This window comes from Plutella xylostella, chromosome 5, assembly GCF_932276165.1.
Source record: "Plutella xylostella chromosome 5, ilPluXylo3.1, whole genome shotgun sequence".
NCBI lineage: Eukaryota > Metazoa > Arthropoda > Insecta > Lepidoptera > Plutellidae > Plutella > Plutella xylostella.
The window spans coordinates 2,637,492-2,654,931 of record NC_063985.1 but is presented as its reverse complement, the minus strand read 5'-3'; the positions used below and the strand labels follow the sequence as shown (position 1 = coordinate 2,654,931).

Below are 17,440 nucleotides of genomic sequence, written 5' to 3'. Positions count from 1 at the left end.
ATTCGCAATTCTGTAACACATCGAATACTATAGGAGTATCCACACTTGCGGAAAAAAATCGCAAAAAAAATCAACAGAGGTACTTTGATCGCGGAATATAATTCGTGCGAATTAATTCCGCGCGGAAAAATATTCGCGGTGTGGACACGGCCTAAAGTTTCTATAGGCCGTGTCCTATAGGCTTAGGTAATTTTTGTACCTATATTTCAGTTGATGTTTTTATCAGATATCGAACCAAAGTCCTATGAATGATGAATCATGATGATTTTGATATTTTTTTTAAGTATAACATTAGATTGATTTTTAAGAGTAAGTATAAAAAAGTATGTATATTTTATAGAAAGTTGCCCCTAGTTAATATGTAGGTAAGTACTTTTAAGGACGATCACTGATGAAAATCCAAACTATACACCTAATTTTACAGTTTGGCAAGGATATAAGTTTTGTAAGTCATAGCTGAAAGATTGCCAATGCCGTTTTCTTCAAAAACAGTTACATCTCATACAGGTGCTCTTTGCTCTCTCGAAGTGAGTATATTCCTGAAACAATTAATACAAGTAGAGGTCAGTGAAATCTCGGCTCCCTAGCAGGCACAACCAAAGTTGATATAGATACTCGTATAGTTTTATATTTTAAATTGAAACATCGACCGTCTATATACTGTACACGGTAATTGACTGGTTTCATAGTTACTTGCACGGGCGCCGGCAGCGAATCCGTATTGAGGAGTCATTCTCTCTATGGTGCAGCACAACGGCCGGAGTCCCGCAAGGTGGCGTGTTGTCCCCTCTTCTCTTTGCCATATTTATTAACAGTATTTCTAATCACTTATCTTCTTCCTACCACCTTTATGCAGATGATCTACAAATATACAGCCATGCGCCTTTATCAGATCTCTCCGTTGCAATCAACAGAACAAATACTGACCTAGAACATATTTTGACGTGGAGCAGTGACTTCGGCCTAAGAGTCAATCCGACTAAAACCCAGGTGATCATTCTTGGCAGCCCTAGATTTATTTCCATGATTGACTTCGATTCCCTTCCACCAGTTATTTTTGATGGTGTACATATAGAGTGGAGTAAAGAAGTTAAAAACTTGGGGGTGTATCTGGACAGATCCATGACATGGAAAAAGCAGCTGGAAGTAGTTAGTAGAAAGATGTTTGCTTCAGCAGGTTTGGCGGAATTTCTTGCCCACTTCCACCAAAATTGAGCTTTCTCAGTCTTTACTTCTACCTATTTTAGATTATGCCGATTCTTGCTATCCAGATTTAACTGAGGAGCAGTTAAATAAGCTTGAGCGACTCCAAAATTTTTCTATACGGTTTATATTTGGCTTACGCAAATATGACCATGTTTCCGACTTTCGCGCGAAACTCAAGTGGCTCCCTATTCGTCTTCGTCGCAATGCCCACATTCTTTCACTTTTATATTCCATACTCTTTAACCCAACATACCCCGCTTACTTAAAAGAACGCTTTCAGCTTCGTTGTGAATCTCACAACCTGACACTGCGCTCTACCCACAATCTCCGCCTTAATATCCCTCCTAATACCACTAAATTCTTCAGTGTTTCTTACACAGTACGCGCTATCACTTTGTGGAATGATCTTCCTTCAAAAATCCGACAAGCACCAACTCTGGAAACCTTTAAGAGAATGGTGAAGGAACACTACCTTAAATCAACTGTTTAGCTGTTATCAGATCATTAAATATGTATTAAAAATCATGTATGTAGGTATAATATGTATGATATGTATGTGTGTGTATATGATGTATGTATGTATATGTATATATGCGTTTGTATATATTTATATATGTATTATACTGTATATAATTGTGTATTATAATACATGTAGTAGGCGTATGTACTTGTGTGTATTTTTATTATTTTTTTTTTTGCTTATATTTAGTGTGTAGTAGATAATAATAACTTAAATTATACTATATTCCTTGAGTAAGTACACTGTACCCCTTTTATATCTCTAGTCCATCCAAAGGTTGTCTGGAAGAGATCGCTATAAGCGATAAGACCGCCTTTTGTACCCTAGTTAAGTGTCTATGTAAAATTGTTAATCATTTCTTGGTGTACAAATAAAGAGTACTCTATCTATCTATCTATCTATATACATATAAACTGACATTTTTGCATACAATGATAATCCGACCTCCGGTGGAGCGCAGTCAAGTGTGTGAATCACCTAATCGGATACCAATAAACCTTCTAACCCCTTTTACTACATACCATGAGGAAGGTGCAGGGTGGTGGTGAACGACACCAGCTCGCGGTCCCAGCCGTGAACGATGCTGCATCCTGTACAAACCTTACAACCCCTACATACCCTTAAAGGAAGGTGGCAGCCAACAGCAGCGCCTTATGCCATGGCTTGCTGACTAAGGCTGGCACCTGCAGTATGGTAGGGAACGAACGAAACCAGACTATAGTCTCATACAACCCCTACGACTCTAGTCTCAAACAACCCCTACATACCATGAGGAAGGTGGCAGCCAGCAGCAGTGCCTTATGCCTCGACTGGCTGGCGGAGACTGTCACTTACAGTGTGGTATTGAATGAACCGGAAAAAGTAGGGATCCTATACCTTTTATCCTTTAAGCCCAACATACCATAAGGAAAGTAGCAGCCAGCAGCAGCGCCTTATGCCGCGGCTGGCTGGCGGAGGCGGGCACGTGCAGGGTGGTGGTGAACGACACCAGCTCGCGGTCCCAGCCGTGCACGATGCGGCCCGCTACCCGGAGACCGTCTGGGGACATTATCTGGAAAGGGTTGAGGATGAAGTGTGAACAAAAAGCTGTCCTTGTCGAAACCTAAGTGAACTCTCTTTATTGAAAAGTCTTATACCGAATTAATTATTAAATTTTGTATAGTGATGGTATTGGATTAAGCATTAAGGGTGCGTATTTTTTTTATACTGAAATAATTTAGATTGCCTTTGCGTTGTACCTATTTAATTATATTTTTAGTTGCTTTGATAAAAGGTTGCGGGAGTGAGGCTTTTAAACATAGAAACAACGCGGATGCGAGTATATCATCCCTTTCAAACTATAACTGAATCAACTTTCTGTTTTTGTTATGCAGGGTAATCCGAAAATGGCTCTTTTGTCGGAGCTTTCCATTATTCACATTGTCTGATTTGCAATCCCGACACCCACGCAAACCCACGCCAAACCTTTTCAAGATGATAGACAATACAAAAAACGTGCTCTGATTGAATTTCATAAATAAATAAGACAAAACAAACTCCGTTCATGCTGATACTCGTACGTACATCTTGAATAAAAAATATTGTCTTTGCTTTGAAAATAAAAACTTGAGTAAACTTTGGCCCACTTAAAAAACTTCGTTATTGTGTAGTTAATACACTCGACTCCCCGTTGTTCTATATGTTAAACCAGTAAACAGATAGATAGGTCGCAAGTCATTAAAAACTATTTTAGGAAACGTAAGCAAGCAAAACGCTACTCATTCTTTAGATCAGGCCTAGTGCCAAGGCCAATCGCTCATCCCTTACCATCCCAAAACCCTACTAACCTTAAACTCCTTAACTTGCGTCACGCACCAAGTACAGTCAGCTACAACTACAAGGAACAATAGTGTACAGCTACTTATGCAACTGACCGTAAGCGGGCGGCAGTCACGAGCCCTGCTGCTCCTACTGACTACAAACTAACCTTAAACTCGGACTGCACCAGTGCGCTCCGCTGGAACTGCGCGGGCCCCTCCACCACGTACAGGACCTGGTCAGTGGCGTCCTTCACCAGGTACGCCGGCGCCAGCCACGAGCACTGCTGCTGGACGCGCCCCACGTAGTCGCCGGGCGGCGTGATCACCAGCATCTCCTGCCGTGCGTACTGGTATTATTGGATTTGAGAGGATTTTGCGGATTGTTTACGATTGCCCTATGTAGGTATATCTTACTGGATTGAGAATTTTAAAGTGAAAAAACAAACATTTCAGAAGTTATGTACAACACACATTCAACAAGTTAAAAATCTTGTTCCTTTTTTGTTAGGAATCGTGAAGTCACCATGATGAAATGAATTGTAATATTATTAAGTATAGGTACGATAACATTAAGATTATAATCTCACAAACACCAGAGGAGCGTTCTATTTACCTGAAGCCGGCATGGGAAGCAGCAAGACGCGGCAGCGAGCCGGCGCTGCAGTTGTAGCGCTTCCTGCCTCGTATTATCATGCAGGTGCATAGTGAACGCCCGCCCGGCGCCGCACAGGCAGCGCTGCGTCGCTGTGGAGACCTCGCTGGCTATGTAGAGAGACTCGCCCTGAGGGATCTTCACCACGTAGCGGTTTTCTGATTCGATTTTTGAAGTCACTGCGGAGAGATGTTTATGAGGTTATGTGTTCGGAGGTTTAAAGGGGGTTTTGAATAGAACGGTAGCGGTTCGCTATTGACGATTTTATGTCATGTGATAAACGTTTATTTTGATCTACTTCCGTTCCTAATGTTACAAACTTAGAAAACATTTGACGACTTGATGTGTTGCTGTTTTCGCTACCGGCTCAGAAAAACTGTCTGTGGCTATCTAATAGCCTGCATTCGTTTACTAGCACCATCAACAGAACCACCCCTAAACAACACTTACAGTTGAAGAATGTTGCTATTTAAGCTTATAGGTACCCTTTTTAAAATCGTAATAAGTAAACTAACTTTCATTGATCTCGACGGTCTGTTTGATGAGCAGGCTGTTGACCCCGATGAGGAAGTCGAGTCCGCTGACCGGGATGAACTGTCCGCGCGGCACGGACTGCCAGTCCACCGTGGACACCGGCAGCTGGGCGCGGGACGCCCCTGGAACGGATTGCATGAGATTCTTATGAAAACAGTTGTGTAGTAATTTCAAAACTTAGGGTAGGTACAGACGAGGTTTTTAGATTAGTAAATATTTCTTTAGTTACTTGGTCACTTCAACTATCAGTTGTTTGTAGACTTTGATGGTGCCGACAACGGCAAGTTCATCATTTATTTAAGGAATATTAATATAATTAAAGGCATATTTTAAAGGTCTATCAAAAATTGACACAGGCCACCCATGCTCCCGTGAGATCTGGCTTGCAGGTAGTGTAGAGTTTTAAAAGAGGCATAATTTATAACAGTATTTCTGCATTATAATCGATATGAAATCTACCTGCCCTCATTGTTTATAACATTTTAAAACTTACCATAAAGAGCTTGCGGTTGGACGCTTATGACTAAATCCGGTCTCAGATTAGATCCGTCATCTGGAATATGAAATAACATTACAGCCCGCTGAGCACGGATCCATTACTCGACTCACTTCCCTCGATTTCATGTAAGGTCTATCAGTCTTCCGAAACACTGGGTAGGATTACACGTATTGGTATAATTTAAATACCGTCACTATTCCATTGTTGGTGTTGTATCTGTTATGCTCTCCAATATATCTTGTTTTGCATTTTATGTACCTATTGGTAGTTTCCTATCTTATCCAACTAACGATACGTCTTCGCCGGTACTTATAAAAAACAGCACAACACTTTTATTATCGGCTGAGATGACACCATTCACACAGTTTTTAATCTTCATACCTTCAGTTGCTCCTGGATTGTCGATGCCTTCTTTGGGGTATTGATCTCGCTCCATCGTATGAAAATATACTGTTTAAATTGGTTTACTTATTAAATTACATTTCTTAATTACAATGTTCTTTGTTGTCTGTTTGTCGCGACACTGCGTGTTATCGATACCTTCGTGTTTTCTGTTATCGTTATCAATTTTGTCGATAAGTTAATTTCTAACCGTGGATCACGATGTAGTCTGTTGCGGATTTCGATTACCTAGGTACCTATATCGTATTAAGGTCTCGTTTTTATCGATACACCAGTTTTAGATAGTTATTTTAACTATTGTTAAATTTCATAAGGGGTCTGTAGAGGTAATAGAGATAAATAAAACATGTATGTAATTAAAACCATTTATTTCATGAATTAAGGATAATGTTATTAAAGGTTCGGTAGCCTAGGACTACCTTTTCGTAAAGTTGCATTTATCAAGTTTATATACTATCTAAAGTCTTTGTTTGATTTTAAATGTGTTTGAATTTAACGCAGATTTTTAACAAAGTTTTGGTAACATTAGCAGCTACAATAATAATAATATCAGCCAATATTGGATCGGAAGACGATACAGAAGAACCTCTAGATGCTTCAGTTAGTTATTTTTGAATAAATTTACTTTCGTGTAAGCCGATGAAAAAGTTATTGTCCTAGTAAAGTCTAATGTGCCGTGTCGTCTAGTGCTAACTCGTGCGTTGCAAGTTACTTCTTTGTGAGTTTTATGACTGAACCAAAATATGGTGTCATTATCAAACATTATTTAAATTTCCACGTCTTGGAAGCAACATACATGCTTTTAATAACTTATTTTTTTTGTTTACTTTTTAACCTTTTCTTCTAAATGTATGTGTTGTTTCTGTGTGTGTAAGAAATAAATAAATTTTCTTTCTTTCTTTCTTTCTTGCCTAGAGTTTTCCAAAGGAAAGTAATAGAAAAATAGTAAGTACTTATAAAATAAGTTTTACATTCAATGTCAGGTGATATATTATATTGGTAGGTATATATCAAATTTTAATGGATAAAGTGGTTTATATATTTATCTCCAAGTAAGTAGTTAATATTTTAAACAACATTTAATATAGGTACACTTATAGGTTATATTTAGGTTGACACAAATATTTAGATATCATTAAGTAATCGATTTAAAACACAAATAAGTTTTAATACTTAACAAGGATAAAATTACATTTCATACATAATGAATTAATAAAATACCTTTAACATCTAGTCCTGTCCCAAGTTCCATTAAATATAAATTTATAATATACATACGTATAATCTAAATAGACGACTACTTATAATAAATACATTTGCAAAAAAATATTTAAACGGTTACAATTATTTTATGAATGTAAATATTTCAACTATATTTAACAATGAAAGCTTTTAAAAGCAAAACATGGCAAATATTTAAAAACATCGACAACGTGAGATCAACAGATCTTTTCATCCCTATGCATCTATGGCTGGTTAGATCCATACGGATGAGAGTTACCACTAACTCGAGTGCATAGACTCGAATGATAAAATGTTATAAAAACTTCAGTATTCTATTCTTCAAAACACTTCAATGCATGTTCTCAAATTTCAAGGAATGAAATAGCAGTTTGATTTCTATCAGCATGAGCGGCCACGCCATGCCTTCAGAACCTGGTTCTTTGAGACCTGACGTGACCTTGGATACGATTCGACGGGTATTTATCGTTGGATGGCGCGTTGCCAGTTGAGGTTCATCTTGAGGGTGGCGGAGAGGCAGGGGCTGGCCTCGCACTCGCCGTCGAGCTCGTCGGACAGGCTGTCGTGGAGCTCCCTGAGGGTCATCAGCGCCGCCCGCGCCGCGCGCTGGCACCCCATGTCGCCCTCGCACGCCGTGTCCGCCTCCGACAGGAATACCAGGTCGCAAGTTGTTGGCGGTGCCTCTCCCTGCAATAGACAATAAATTAAGTCTTATTTCGTTTCGTGTTAGCGATTCGACCAATCCATATAATAGGTGCCCAATACTAGGCCACTGCAGACCCAAAAGTGTTAGCCTGGGTTGGGTGGGTCCTAAAAAGGGCACAGTGGGTATTGGAGTCGGTACAAGTCTTTGAAATGCAATTTGGATTGGAATAATAAAACTTACACAAAGGTAGCAAATCTGATGAAGGCTGCAGAGGGGCAAGAACAGCTGTCCGCGGTCTCCGGCGAGCAGGTCAACTTCGCGGCAACGTTGAACAATCTTCGTGAGCACGGGGCAGGTTCCGGATGCTACAGCTGTAAACAAAATTAAAATAAGTGAGTAAATGGCTCAGCAATCCGATGTTTTGTTATAAATTCAATAGTCTGCATGATTACCTGGGGGTAATTCTGGGATACGGTATCTGCCACTGCCTCCCATGTACCCCTCAAACAGCTGCTTGTCCATTTTGCCATTCAAGTAGTGTCCCGCCCCCTGTTCCTCTTCGAAATCCTCGTTCTGGCTCTGATGGTGACGGATGTCATTTTCTAGATCTAGGTTCGCCTTTTCTTTCTTAACAGCAACTCGTTTTGCCTTGGCTTCATCAGTTGGCGTTGGCGAAGATTCAACGTGAGCATCAGTTTTCTGTATCTGTAAACTTTGCTTGAACTCTTTCAAAGCTTTCCTCATTTTTTCCAGGCTGTAAGCAGCTGCTAGTTTGGACAGCAGCTTCTCTTTCATCTCCTGCTCCTCTTTTGAGTCAAGTTCTTCCCCGATATACGAGTAGTGAAGAGCATCATCCACGATCATACCCTCCATATTTTTCAGTTTCTTATCGATGTTGTCTATTTTGGTATTATCATCATCGGAAGTATCGCGTTTTTCTTCCGACTTTACTTCAACGGCGTGAGCACTGTCAACCTGAAATTCTGTTTCTTCATTGGGCCTGGCTTCAACGAAGTTCCTTTTGACCTTGCTGTGCTGGCGAAAGGAATTCAACGGATATATGACTTCTTTGTTAAATGTATTAAAGTATTGTTTCTTCAGTTTTTCCTGTGCGTAATCGTTTACGAACGCTTTATTTTTACGTTTGTCTATTCCGAAATAGTCTGACCAATCGATGGACTTCTTTTTCACATTTATAGGTTTTTCTGCGTCCGCTGCATGGTCGTGATGTTCGGGAGGGTGCGCGTGGTCGGCGTCCTTGGCCAGCATGCCGGGGTGGTGCAGGTGGCCGTGCTGCTCGTGGCTCTCCACGTCGTACACGGTGGCGTTCATGTCGTGCGCGTGGTCGTGCGGGTGCGTCTCGTTGTGGCTCAACACCGTCACCTGTGGTGGTTTATACGTTTCAGGTTGCCCTTGATCGCTGCTACGTTTAACCGGAGCTTTAATCAAATCATCCGAATCAACTTCACCAAATATCTTAGAAAGGTCTTTAATTATTCTCGGATCAGTGCCGGAGCTGCTGCGGAATGATTTTGATGTTTCCCGTTTGTTATGATCCTGTGCAGATCGTTTCTTTTCATATTTCAAGCCATATTCATAAGACCCGCTGCTACGTTTGGTAACTGGAAAACGTTTCTCAATCACCTCGTTGTCGAACGCATACAGATCATTGTCATTAAACGGTGAGGGAGTGTCGTCTTCTAACGGCTGAAATGCGATGGCATATTCTTCACGTATATCATCCTTATCTTGTTCTGTTAAATCATATGCATTGTAATTAGGATCAACTGGCATTCCGTCGCCATGCGGCTTCCTGCCTCCTGGATATTCTTTCAAGATAGGATGATCTACTGGATCTGGACCTGAACTTCGTTTACGCTTAAAAGCGATCGGTCCCCAGTTATCTGGATAACGTTTCTTGACTACTTTTTCGTTGTACAGTTTGACCACTCCTTGAGGAGACGATTCTGCTCGTTTGTTACGATTGTTGCTCCTGTACTTAGACCACAGTTGGCTGAGCAGCATCGCGTATTCAGCATCGTTTTCAGCTCCCTCTTCTGGTTCTTTGGGCACTTCAATATCGTTTCTATCCATAAATAAATCTTTCAGTCTGTCGTTGTCCGAGTGGTGACTCCTTTCACGAAACGCTGACTCTTTCTTAGCTGATTCTGACCTCCCCATTTTCTTCTTAATGATCTTGTATTCAGTGTACGCTTCGGGAGGTCGAATGTTGGCATCCAAATACTTGATTATATACTTAGGAGGGGACGGTATGTCATCATCTTCTTCCACTTCGGATATGTAATCAGGGTCTGAAACAGAGACGATTTTATTAAGTAAGTACATATACCTTTTTATCAATACCACTTAGGTACAGTGTAGGTATCGCTTTAGTCCGTCTTACAATTCCATTACCTAGTTTAAGGGGGAAGATATTAGACTCATACAGTAAGTAAGTTCTTGGAACTTTGCCCAAAATCTATGAAGTCGCGACGCTCCAGCATTTAAGATGGCTAGCTTAAGTGTAATCTAACTCACACAATACTGTCGCTATCTTAATTCTTAATCTTAATGTTAGGCAATTAAATGGCCAAGAAACAAAAGACAAACCCTCACCAGAATACGGCTGAGCTTGCGGCAAGTACTCATAGACGGCGTCGTAGTCGGGCAGGGGCGCCAACGGTCCGTGCGAGCGCCCCCGCTGCCGGCGCTGCAGGGCCTCCAGGGCGCTTCGGAGCGACGCGCCCCCGCGCTCGCCGATCGCCCCCGCTACCATACATGCTGCCGCCAGCCATAGCCATAGAAGGCCCATGCTGATGCGCACCTGGAAAGACAGGGATGAATTCATTAAGTGAATGCTGGTGAATGAAAGAGATAGGCAGAGACCAGGAGGGCAATGTTAATATGCATCTCCTTGCCAGCCTCCAGCTTGGCCTTCATGCGGTATGCATGAGTCATGCATGCATGACATGATTGTGTCCATAGAATTTCGTCGATACGCTCTGGAATACCTATATGCTCATACAGGGTTGCATACCATACAGTCGATTATTAACGAAGAAGTCCCTTTTTCTTACCACTCCCGTAGTTTTATATTTTCTTTCAAATAGATCTCAAAGCCAAAAGAAACGTTACTGTCACACTAGACTCCCTAGGACAACTGAGAAGCTAGCCTGTTATTTTACGATCAAACACGTAAATATAATTTTATTGAACTTGTACCTTTAATACTAAATTCAAAAAAAATCTTTTATTAATTACTTAATTCATAAAAAATTCATGTAAAATTTGTTTTTGTAAAATGTTTAGTTTTAACTTGTATAAATTTAAGATATTAAGTTATATGCCGGCTATTAGTGCATAAGTTTTGCTCGATTGTGTTGTAAATGTTGTGTTTTTCTGTAATTGGATGCCCACTGTGGCATGTATTGTGATGTTTTCTTTTTATAAATGTAAAGTGTGTGTCTGTTGAAAAACCTAATCAATAAATAAATAAATAAATAAATACCTACCTCATGTTAATAACATCAAGAGCTCGTTGTGTTGTTTACCGGAATATAATCGTATTAAATTTGCAAACAGCCGCCGTCGTCGACGACGGGAGATGCTATCAAAACAACATGAACGCTAGGGCATGCAATACCGGCACTATTTTCAATACCGGTATTGCAACTCAATACCGGGATCCCGGTATTAATACCGGTATTAGATTTTCTTGTAATAAATGGGATATATTGTGATTAAAAGTCGTATAGGTCAAAATAAAACGAAAAAAAGCAATGAAATTTAGTTTTTTGTAATAGATTTTTTCGAGAATTGAGTACCTATTAGAGTTTAAATTTTACAATAAATAATTATTTTTACATCCAGTGTCCGTTTACGCATGGACAACAGTAGTATCAAACGGCCAAAAACTGCATTAAACGGTTGGAAACAAGTGCGCTTTCACAGTACATAGGAATACTATATCTTAATCGCTTTATTATAGCCTAAAAAAGTCCGATTCCGGTATTACTTCAATACCGGTATTAACTTTCAATACCGGTATTGAAAAAAGCGTGAATTTTGTCCCTGATACCGGTATTACGAATACCGGTATTGCGGTATTGCATGCCCTAATGAACGCACAACGGTGTTGTCCAACCTGTCCACGTATGAACTGATGGACAAATAAGCTACCATTCTGTACGGAAGGAATGAAATGCCTGTTTACGTAAACAAGTAATTTATTCCTTCAAGTCCTCTCCCTATTTAAACCATTGAAATGTATAATGTACTTGTACTTATATACGGGTTTACTAAGCTTATTCATATTATAATATTTAATCTTGGTTTAATTCGCGTAGTTTCTTGCGGCTTGAGAAACTAAGAACATTGTCGATCGCGTCGTTATCGAACGTAAAAAGGAAATACAGTAAAACTATAAAGTCCTGAAAACGGAAGTGGATCCTAACTAATTGTTACAGACCTTATTTAATCGATGTATTTTATTTATTAAAGGACAAATCCGTTATAAAGCCATTGCCAAATGGTTTTTTTATGTATGTAAATGTAAGTAAATAAGTGATAATGATAAAAAGTCTTTGCAAAATCGCACTCTTTAATGTCAGGACTTTATAGTTGGACTGTACATAATACGTATCAATTAAATTCAGTGATGGATATAGGTAGAACGAGAGTTCCACCTATATGGGTAACCAAATAGCGCCACAAAACCCTGTTCTAAAAATAGCTTATATTGTATATAAATATATACGCTTCCAGCTATGTCCAATGCCCATGATATAGGTCGTCGGGACGGGCCAGCAATCCGTATTGCATCCCGAAACCCGAGATCCTGATAAGGGTGAGTTTGGTTTTATCCAAGGCTATATCTCTATCCCAAATCGCCCTGATGCTGTGAGCTATAGCTTCCAACAATATTCATTGGTTAATTAAGTGATATAACCGATTCTCCTCATTGAAAAAAACCGGCATAGTAAAGATGTAGCAATTTCAGCAGACAGACGGACAACAAAGTGATCGTATAAGAGTTCCGATTTTATACATACTTGACGAATATTGGCTCACGTTAAACTTTCAAAAAGATCTGAAATTATGATAAAAGTGAAGCATTTTTGCTCATAAAATTCGTAAGTAAATGTGTAAACATCAAAGGAAATTTTGTTTGCTTTTGCCTTTATGAAGCAAGAATATACACAGAAGCGTGCCACTGACTGTTTATTAGAAAATATTAAGTTGAGTTACGTAAGTGAGTAGGTAAACGTTTTGTAAAACACATTTTACAAAATTCTAAATTGCTGTTCATTTATGAACTATACCTATCAATGAATGTCATAATAGACGACCGGGGCGCGGCACACCCTATGGGCAGTCAGCCACTGACAATAGAACTAATCTTTTCACCACGGTGTGACACAGCCGGGTCCAGCTCAGTGGGAGTCTAAGAAAAGATTTTTTTAAATTCGTTTTATGTTCTAGCAAAAAGTCTAATCCCGGAATTCCCACGGTAAACCCAGAAAACGAAACTATCATAACTATGAGTTGTTTTATAAAATTAATGTTGTTCCTATGGCACCCCAGAGGTGCAGAGGGTCTCCACTAACGTCCGCCACTTCCGCCTATCTTCGGCTGTACTTTTGGCCTCGCTCCAGCTTAGTCCAGCGGCTCGCAGCTCGTTTTCGACGCTTCGGCGCCATGTCTGGACAGGGCGTCCACGGGAGCGCTTGCCATTTGGTGGCCTCCAGTCAAAAGCTACGTATGCGGCATTCGTAGCTCCTCTTCGTACAGTGTGCCCAATCCATCTCCACTTTCGCTTCGCAATTTCCTTGCCGATGGGAGATTGTCGGCACAGCTTCCACAGATCTTCGTTACGTATTGTCTTCGGCCAGAAAACGCGCAGGATCGATCTTAGGGACTTATTGACGAACACTTGCAGTTTGTTCGTCAGCCCTTTCGTCACTCTCCACGTTTCGCAACCAAAGAGCAATACGGACTAATAAAATTAATACTTACAGTTAAATGACACATTTTTTTTTTAAATGGCGGCCAACCTAAACGTGATCATTAATTTTAGTACCTTAGTACTTAGTATTAAATGTGATGAAGCGATCAAAGATCATAAAATTTCATTAAAAAACCAATATAATTTATTTGCGATAAGCAGGAAGCATGCATAAAAAAATACCTCACAGCATCTTATTTTTCTAAAGCGTGTGCCAGATAAGTATAAAAATCCAGTGTTACCCCACGTCCTTCATCCAGCATCAGTACTTATCGGAAATGTATTGTGTCTGGGTACAAAAGCTTTTTTTGAAGTGGATTAAAGGATTATCCATCCAATATCCAATGCTCTCCGGCTTACATAGCTATTCTTTTATTTTATACCTACGCAGAATATCATTATTTTATTAAAAGATCGCAATAGTTAGTAGCTACACTAAAAATCCTAACTAATCCTAATTAACCAGGCAAAGCTTGCAGAAACTCGTGGATATCGTCACCGTAGCAAGTGTGTCATACGGCATCAACATCAATGCGAAAAAGACCAAATACATGGTAGTAAGCCGAGGACCACAGCCAAACTCCTCCATTAACATTGAAGGTACAGACCTTGAAAGAGTGAGCCGATACAAATACCTGGGTGTTATAGTCAACGACAAAGGAGATCACAGTCTCGAAATTAAATGCCGAATCGAACAAGCTCGTAGCGCCTTCCGAAAAATGGAAAAAGTCCTCTGTGACCGTAACCTGAACCTCAATCTACGCACGCGTATAGCAAAATGCTACGTATTCTCCGTCCTTCTATATGGAGCTGAAGCCTGGACACTCACCGAGAGAATGGCCAAGCGCCTTGAAGCGTTTGAGATGTGGGTTTACCGGAGAATGCTCAAAATATCGTGGGTCCAGAAGGTTCGGAATGTAACAGTCCTTCAAATATTAAATAAGAAAGGCACAGAGGTACTGAATACCATAAAAAGACGCAAGCTGGAATACTTCGGCCACATAATGCGAAACCCCAAATATGAACTCCTCCAAATAATAACCCAGGGGAAAATACAAGGCAGGAGGAGGCCTGGGCGGCCAATGACATCATGGCTGCAAAATCTACGCCAGTGGTTCCAGCTGAGCACTGGAGAATTGTTCCGTGCGGCGGCCTCCAAGACGGAAATCAGCAGGATGATTGCCAACCTTCGATAGGAGACGGCACCAGAAGAAGAAGAATCCTAATTAATAATATAAATGCGAAAGTTACTGACTTAATTTGTAGTAAATTGTTATTTATTTGTTTTATGAAGAGTACAAGTTGAATTTTTGTTCATAAAAGTCAAAACAGTTAACTATGATATAGCTCGTTACTCGTAACATAATTATAAGTCTTTATTACTAAAATGTTGTATATTACTTCTTCTTTACTCTTAGGTTGAAATTTGAAACCTTTGATGCTGTCCTCAACTCCTCACTGTCACTGTCAAGTATTTAGATATTAGCCTCTAATTACGCCCAGATTCTAAAGGGCTTCTGCCCAGTCCATTAAACATTTTGTAATGCCTAGATCTCAATAGATTCCTTTGTCTCAGCATGACTGTAAAGCCCCTTGATTATATTCACTGGAGAGCTTTAAAGCAATATTGAAACCGCCATTGTTTTAACTTTCCTTTTAATTACAAATACATTTGTTGGCTTTCTTACTTCAGTTAATGTAAATAACTTGTTATCTCTCTAAATAATAAGTGAGTGAATGAGTTTTGCTCGGAATCAAGATTAATTCAAGAAACTTGCAAGATATTACTTATCAAAAGTACTTTTTTCGCACGAATACCGGTTAAATTAGCCTAGTTTTAAATCACTGTTTCAAAAGTTTTATTTTAAAGTGATTATTACAAAACTTGCTACAGTACAGCTTTACATGTTCTTAAGCTTTACCTATTTATCCTTTAATAACTATCAATAATCATATTTTTCATATTGTATTGGCTTGCTACGTAACGTGCAAAAAATATATAAGTAGTCTGTTAACGTTGTTATGGGCACTTATGGTCGAGGGGTATTCTCCCAACTTACACAAGCCTACTTATTTACGGTCCCCAGTTTTAGAGTAGGTAATTACAGAAAAAAAATAATATACATACGTCCTACAGGTTATTACGTGAATGCTAGGTCGATGTACGTAGCAACTGTAATGGGTTGGACGCCTGAAAAGTAACTGAGTTTAGCGAAAACCCCATAAACCCTTAATTATATTGACCGACTGTTCATCAATTCATCTCGCCCGCCCTAAATGAAGTTTTACTACCGGCCGTTATCGTGATCACTGAACTACATATGCCTATATAAGCGTCATAAACCATTATTTTCATTAACTTCAGCGCATTAAATAGTTCCTAACATTTTTTCGGTAGATGCGTGCTTTTATAACGTACAAACGGACCCTAACTCATTGCTAATTAACTTTCACTGCATTTTTTATCGTCCTTTCCTTCCGTAAGTATACGTCAATTGGAATGCATAAACGATCTAAATTATGGAATAATGTGAAAACAACAATGACTTAATGAAAGACAAGGAAACCGCAACACAAGCTCGCATTCGCCGACAACCACAGCCACGACACAAAGGCTTACCTTACACCATTTATGTCCGGACGGCAAAACAAAACACTGATCTCTATTTATGTAGATAACAACTGGAGGAGCGGAGCACTTGCGCAGTGCCTGGCGGTGAGGAGCAGGTTGTGAATGATGGGCGAGGGTCGCGGCGCTGGGCGGGCGCGGGGCGCGGGGGGTTACATAACGCGGGCGGATCGATACAGCGCCCGCCGCCCGCCCGCCCCGTGTGCACACCGCCTACACTATGGTGCACGGTTTTAGAGGCTCTATTTGTTGGGTTGATGTTTGTTTGTTCCCTTGTTTAATAGGTGCCTTTGGACTTTGTCACGAAGTGGGTCCGGCAATGTTTGCAAGTATTAGATATGCGAATTTTGAATATTATTTTTATGAAGTGACCCTATTGCGCCTTACGTTCTTACTACAGACGGTTCTTACCATATACATATATGCACTTATCTCAGCTATTGGAATTGGTAGTAAAATTAGGAAGCTATAAATAAATTTGAATTAAAAATTATACCTAAATCATCATCATACACTGAAAACCAGATATTTTTAAATTTATTCCCTAAGCTCTTCAAGTTAATCGAAAGCTCCTTGCCTTCTGAAAGCGCCCTTACAAGAGCTAGGGGGGGGGGGGGGGCGCTAGGAATGGCGCTCCATTCTTCTTCGCAGGCATTTAATTGCTCCCTGATATGCCGCCGCCGCCACGAGCATCGCATTGAATCATAATTAAATGGACAATCCGACTTACCGCTGGTTAAACTCGCCGCATACAACATTCTGCAACGGGTTTCTTTTGTTAGCAACACATTATCGAGGGGAATTTTTAATATTGTGTTTTCCTCGTAACCGGGGAAATTTATGAAATTTTTGAGAAATGTAATAAAAATGTCTTTGAAGTAAAATTCTTTGCGCATTTTTGGAGCATTGTTTAAATGGGTTAAGTTGTTGAAGTAGATGGTTGTTTTGTTTAGTATAATATTATAGGACGAGTACTTACTTCTATAAAGTTGTTTAGATAGGGTAAGGTTCTATCGGATTTGCTCGGTACCGACCATCACTCAACGTTACCAAGGAACATAACTACTTCTCTAAACTCTACACCAATCTGCAAGCTTGAAGGTAGGTTACTAAGTTTAACCTTGGATGACAAGATTGATAAGTTCATAAGGACACTCACGAGCAATAAAAAAGTTTCACTCACAAAAAGGCCGATTCCAAAAGACCGCAATAAAAATATCTATAATTTTAAAATAGAACAAAGTATGTATACGTTCTTGGTAATATTCTGATGCGCTGTTCTTACTTGTGTGCTTTAGTATTACAGT

General features: G+C 39.9%; 1 protein-coding gene across 1 annotated transcript; it reads right to left on the bottom strand.

Moving 5' to 3' along the window:
• Window positions 1-296: 296 nt before the first annotated feature.
• On the bottom strand, window positions 297-16,260 carry LOC105391449. Its single transcript, XM_048633198.1, has 12 exons — window positions 16,125-16,260; window positions 10,117-10,324; window positions 7,953-9,812; window positions 7,741-7,871; window positions 7,319-7,541; window positions 5,592-5,660; window positions 5,205-5,264; window positions 4,693-4,833; window positions 4,139-4,356; window positions 3,693-3,860; window positions 2,628-2,777; window positions 297-539 (listed from the first exon to the last, which is right to left on the bottom strand). Exons 2-12 carry the CDS (start codon window positions 10,310-10,312, stop codon window positions 483-485), a joined length of 3,273 nt encoding a protein of 1,090 aa, XP_048489155.1. The 5' UTR covers window positions 10,313-10,324; window positions 16,125-16,260; the 3' UTR covers window positions 297-482.
• Between the last annotated feature and the right edge of the window lie 1,180 nt (window positions 16,261-17,440).